The 6,467-nt window shown below is 34.0% G+C and overlaps 1 protein-coding gene across 1 annotated transcript; it reads left to right on the forward strand.

The window, feature by feature from the left end:
* Positions 1-748: 748 nt before the first annotated feature.
* LOC134727197 (monocarboxylate transporter 14-like) lies at positions 749-5,683 on the forward strand. Its single transcript, XM_063591575.1, has 4 exons — positions 749-944; positions 3,317-3,584; positions 4,076-4,743; positions 5,456-5,683. Exons 1-4 carry the CDS (start codon positions 776-778, stop codon positions 5,623-5,625), a joined length of 1,275 nt encoding a protein of 424 aa, XP_063447645.1. The 5' UTR covers positions 749-775; the 3' UTR covers positions 5,626-5,683.
* Positions 5,684-6,467: the final 784 nt, after the last annotated feature.

Raw genomic sequence — 6,467 nt, forward strand, 5'->3', positions numbered from 1 at the left:
ATACCGTTGAGCAAAGGAGTATGATCTTAGCTTGCGAAATTAATCAATAAACTGTAGAGTAGATAATTTATTTAAACAAATTGTTTAATATTTGACAATATTTACTGTATATAATTGACAACTTTTTGAAATAAAGGTAATAGTATAAGAAGTAAATACCAATTTATATAAAGAAATTTAACAATATTCATACTTTTCATCATTTATTTTTATTCCAGCTGGTTTAAATAGGGCAGCAGGAATATTATACTTGAGGTTTGAAGAGAAATTCAACAAACCTGCTTCAATCACAGCTTGGGTTACTTCATTGTCGGTCAGTTTGACATTGGCAGGAGGCGAGTACTTCAGAAATTCTTTAACACTTGATTGACATGATAATGTTTTTATGCATAGCTCTTATTCCTTTTCCAGGTTTTACTATACTTTTGATTTTCGTTTATATATGCTTACCAAACAAAAAGGGGGAAGATGTCAAAAGGAACAATCAAAATTCATAAATCGAAGAAAAATCGACGACATCTGAGCAATAAACGAAAAGAAAAACGCAAGCCAATAAAACAAAATCAACCCATCGCTTCCCAGAAAACTTAAGCGGATGTAATGTCAGGTGCATCGGAAAGGTCAACACATCCTGCTTGGAGAGTATCGCAATAATAAAACCTCGCTATTATATATATCTGATACATAAATCTATATGCAGATTTCGCATTTCTGTCCATTCTTTAAATTTCGCAATAATAAATGGACGGAATAATTTCACAGAATATTGAAAGTGATGGTTTGGTCATTTTGTTTTGAAGGTCCTGTAGCATCAGCATTATGTAACAGATTTTCATACAGATGGGTTGTTGTAGCAGGGGGAATTGTTTTAGCTGTATCCATGGTGATGTCGGCATTCTCTTCCAACTTGTATGTTTTGTTTGTCAGCTATGGGGTTATTGGAGGTATACCAATAAATTATGTGATTTTATTTATACAATAGAGAACACAATCATACTTTTTTTTTATTATAACTATCCTGTTTAAATCGTAAAAGAAGTTATTTGGGTGTCAAGACACATCTGTGTTTCATATAACAAATATGCATAAGAACAACACATTTAAAACCCTATAAAATTAGAAAAAGAAACATTCAATTCTTATAATAACTTTTCTTCATGCATGCCCAGCCATGAAATTAAGAGAACTTTAAAATATTTTTTCAATATCCATTATTTTGACATTGTCACGGGAAGCACGTGCAGTCACTGCGGTTGTATTATATATACAGATATTTTCGAGTGCCTTTCGTTTGTTGTACGTAAGTCAAACTTTTTATTTTCCAATTAAATCCTACACTCACGACAGCACGTACTTCTTGTGACAACACCTAAACGATAGAAAGATAAAAGAAATTTTTAATGAAATTCGTAATTGCATGGTTATACATATATCATTTAAAGAGGCAAAAGATATCAAAGTGACATTCAAACTCACAAGTTTAAAAAATAGTTCTTTCGTGTCATGCTCTATGCTCCTTTTAACATGGATAGGCATTATCTTTGTTTATGTCTTAGCGAGGTATTAAATGTTTACAAATATAATGCCTACACATGTTAAAATGAGAATAGAGCATGACATGATAGAATTATTTCGGTTCTAGTAGGACAAATTTGAACATTTGTACTTTGAATCGGACCTATAATACACACTCGAAAGGCATCCATTTTGATTTAATGAACAAAACACATAAAACAAGAATGTGTCCCAAGTACACTGATGCCCCATCCGCACTATCATTTTCTATGTTCAGTGGACCGTGAAAACGGGGTAAACACTCTAATTTGGCATTAAAATTAGATGGCTCATATCATAGAGAACATGTGTACTAAGTTTCAAATTGATTGGACTTACACTTCATCAAAAACTACGTCGACCAAAAACTTTAACCTGAAGCGGGACAGACGGACGGACGAACAGACGAACGAACGAACAGACGGACGCACAGGCCAGAAAACATAATGCCCATCAATGGGGCATAAAAACCAACAGTTTGACGATAAAAAATTCACTGACACATTTTACTTAATTTTAGAATGAGTTTATTTAATTTCCTAGCGAGCAACACCAACACACATGTCCATGTTGATCTCCGGCTTTGTTCAAAATTCAACTGACGTTGCAATTATAATTGTGATTGTGACTAGCCTCAATCACGCGCAGCCCATGTTTTATTGGAATAAGAACATGTCTTTGTATCCAAAGCCAAAGAAGAACGTCAAATTAGAAAAGAAAATAAACAGTTTAGTCTTAGATGCATGATTTTTTTATTAGTTGTTAGTGGCTCTCAGATCTGTTCATTGTGTCTTTTTGTGTCGGGATGTATAAGTACCCGGCCACGTCCACTTGTATTTTTGTCCATCTGATGAGTTAAGCCTTTTTGATTTTTCTAGTTCGTTCTTATGTTGTACTGTTATACCACTGTCCCAGGTTAGGGGGAGGGTTGGGATCCCGCTAACATGTTAAACCCCGCCACATTATTTATGTATGTGCCTGTCCCAAGTCAGGAGCCTGTAATTCAGTGGTTGTCGTTTGTTTATGTGTTACATATTTGTTTTTCGTTCATTTTTTTTACATAAATAAGGCCGTTATTTTTTCGTTTCAATTGTTTTTCTTGTCTTATCGGGGCCTTTTATAGCTGACTATGCGGTATGGGCTTTGCTCATTGTTGAAGGCCGTACGGTGACCTATAGTTGTTAATGTCTGTGTCATTTTAGTCTTTTGTGGATAGTTGTCCCATTGGCAATCATACCACATCTTCTTTTTTATATTGACATAGCCATGGCCAAAAAAGAAAATGACAAACAGTACACTAAACACAGCACAGAAAATCATAGACTGGGCTTCATATTTGACACCCGGTAAACCAACTCGTGATGACGTCCGTAAAATTTACGAAGGGATCATTTCCAACTTCATCACTCGGGACTCGTGGTTTAATAGCTTCAATAAAGTGTAATTATAAGAATTGAATGCTTCGTTTTGTAATTTTGTAGTGCTGTAAAATGGTTGATCGCACATTTTTGTCGAAAGCGTGTCATACAAAATGTGTTTCGGTCAACGCTTTTACTCCCCGATAAAAAACCAGAAAGAAGCATTAAACTCTTAAATGAAATATGAATTGCATGCATGGTAAATAGTAGATTAAATGCTTTGAAGATTTTTAGAGATACTACAAATTCATGAAGTGGAAAAAAGTATAAAGAAAAAGATCGAATGAGGTTAAAACAAATAATTCAGACGGTCTATATTAAGCGCAGTGCTTTACTTTTTTCAGGTATCGGTAAGACTTTGGCTTACGGACCGGGTGTGGTAATCGTAGGAATGTATTTTAGTCGAAGACGTGGTATAGCAGTTGGTCTGGGTACCTCCGGTGTGGCACTAGGTGCCTTTGCTGTGCCAACTTTGGTTGAGTTCTCATTTTCAGAATACGGATATTTTGGAGCTTTTATAATCATGACAGGAATTGCTTTACAGTTGGTTGTGTGTGGATTTCTATTGCGCCCATTATCATTACACAAACAGATTACAGAATATGATAGAAGGTTTGTCTATTATATTTATACCATATATAAAAAGAACTTCAACCAAGTCACGTGTTAATGTTAAAGAATAACTTACGTATCAGTGGCGGATCCAGAACTTTTCCTAAGGGGGGGGGGGGGGGGGGGGGGCGCTGACTGGCCTAAGGGGGGCCCTCTCCAGGTATGCTTCAGTGATTCCTTATATAATCAACCAAATTTTTCCCACGAAATCAGTCAAAATGTCGAAATCGGGAAAAAAGACACAAATAGTCAAAACTAACGACAAAAGTTAACCAAGTTAAATGTATAATTGATTATATGTAACATATTTTATATTGGTTATATTTATTGATTGGTGTTTGCTTTACAAACAAAAAAAGCAAAAAAGGCTATATCGCTGCGAGAGCTTATTCTATTCAAAGTTATATTAGTTATAACGTCTGCACGTGCGATTGAAATGAAATCGGGTAGTTAAACAGAAAAAACATCAATATTTTATTTTTATTTTGTAGAAAACTACAAATATTGAAGTGGAATGATGATAATAAGAGTCTCGTATGTTTGGCTAAATCACAAGAACATGCTAAAACTTTACCAACGGATACAGTGCACAGACCTAGTAAAATAATTGTTAAGGATAGTAACCGTTTTGCTAATGCCAGTCTGAAAGTCGATGAGAAAAATAAAGAAACAAAACAAAATGGAAAGTTTTGTGACTTTTCTCTCTTAAGAAATAATCGTTTCAGTAGTTTATGCGCAGCAGTTGTGCTTTTTAACGTTTCTTACCAGTCCAGCATGATATTTCTTCCCGCGCTTTCAGTAAAATTGGGAATCGATGAGTTTGAATCGTTTCCGGTTGTAGTTGTCGGTATTTGTGACGGCCTTGGGAGAATCATATCAGGATTTCTGTTTGACCGCAAGTGCATAAAGCCTATAAGATGCTATATTTACAATGCAGCGCTATTCTGTTTGGGAGTTACGACAATGTTTATCCCGTTGGTTAGAAATACCACACAATTCGGTATAGTATGTGCTATACTTGGATTGTTCCTTGGAAACGGTGTATCTCAGCAGTCAGTTGTTATTGTTGATATCCTAGGAGAAGAAAACTTATCTTGTGGTTTTGGAATACTAATACTGTTTCAAGGAATAGGAACATTTATAGGTCCTCCTTTGTCTGGTACGTATATACATAGCAAGGTTATAGGTAAAATAAATGGCTTCAAATAAACAGCTGATTCCAAGGAAACAACCAAATTCAAATATCAAAGTAATGATGGATACAACATAATAACTATATTCAAATCTCCTTCAATAACAACTAGTATAACAACAACAACAATAACAATACACCTATCACCCTCAATAACAAGACCAGCGACACCCACATTAATGTAACAATTATATGCACACGAAACAGTCGTTCCATCTTTAAAGACTGAAGCTAGAAAATATAAAACATTGAGAGCGTAAATATCCAAAAAGGACTTGGAATGAAAAAAAACACATCCATATTGATGACTTTCGTCTGTGGGAGTTGCACTCTTTGGTTTAAGTTTAATTACTAGAAATGGAATACTAGTAATTATACTACAACTTTTTATTTAATTACAGTATTGTGTACTATTAACAAATGTTCTTTGGAGTAATTGTTAAAATCATCTGTCCATTTTCTTCATCCATCTAAATGTATGTCCCTTTTGTTAAGTTATCCTCATCCTGTATTTTAATTTAATTATTTTCAAATTTCAGTTGCTAGTGTTTCTTAACGTGGCGCTTTAGATTTAGACTTTTCTTTTCAATTATTGACTGTGGTCAAATGTATTTGAATAAAACTGAATATTCCATACGTTACCATGAAACCTAAACTACACTCAACTTTCTCTTTGTAGGTTTACTAAAGGATATAAATGGATCGTACGATTATGCCTTTTATTTAGGTGTTGTATGTGCTATCCTTGGTGCAGCTATTTTTATGGGAGCCAATATTGTGCATTATAAATTGGAGAAAAATATGTACAGTATAGAATCAAAAGACGCTTTTAATTGTCATAAATTATAGATCTTTAAGAAATTGGTAGAAGAAAATTGAAATGTTTCTAATGTATTTATTATTTATTGAAAATATCCGTTAATTGTTACTTTTTAATTCAAGGAATAAAAGATCATACACAAGTCTTTTCTTTTGTGTTTATATTTTTAAATTCTTGGGATTCATGTCGTTTTTTGGGTGTTTTTTTTTTGGGGGGGGGGGGTCGAGGTGTTTAGTTGCTACATAATACTTACAAATTTTTGAATAATTGTTTAAGAAAAAACTAGTGCGTGCTTTGCTACAGAAAGTTCCAAAACCATTTTTCAAAATGTAAGAAAACAGACTTACATCATTTTACAAAGTAGTGAGTCGTCTGAAGTTATATCTGGAACTCATGCTGAGTAAATCACCGATGGAATATTCATAACAATTTGACAAGATTTCTTACATAATTTCAGCCTTACATTGTGCAATTTCATTTTTGAGTTTTATGTGGCATTACATGTACACAAAAAGGGTAGACGTGTCATATCTGCAGCTATTAGCTGGATTTCGATAAAACTTTCATAGAACCCGTTTTACATAATATAATGGCTATTGTGCACTCCTTTTATCTGCATATTTTGTGGTATTTTATAAAGCAAATGTTAGCTTGGCATATCGATGTACCAATGGGAGTGGACGCAGGTTTATATTTGTGACCTCCTATACAGTTATCAGTTATTTTGCGACGTAAGTATCGCTATAAACTTCGTTGTTTTTCTGTTTCATGTAAATCAATAACTCCTTGTCAATCGTTATTGGTACATATGTACTCGTTCTCCGAGGAGTGCAAGCACGTAGGTATTTCGAAATGTATTATTTCAACTTTA

This window comes from Mytilus trossulus, chromosome 7 (genome assembly GCF_036588685.1).
Source record: "Mytilus trossulus isolate FHL-02 chromosome 7, PNRI_Mtr1.1.1.hap1, whole genome shotgun sequence".
Classification (NCBI taxonomy): Eukaryota; Metazoa; Mollusca; class Bivalvia; order Mytilida; family Mytilidae; genus Mytilus; species Mytilus trossulus.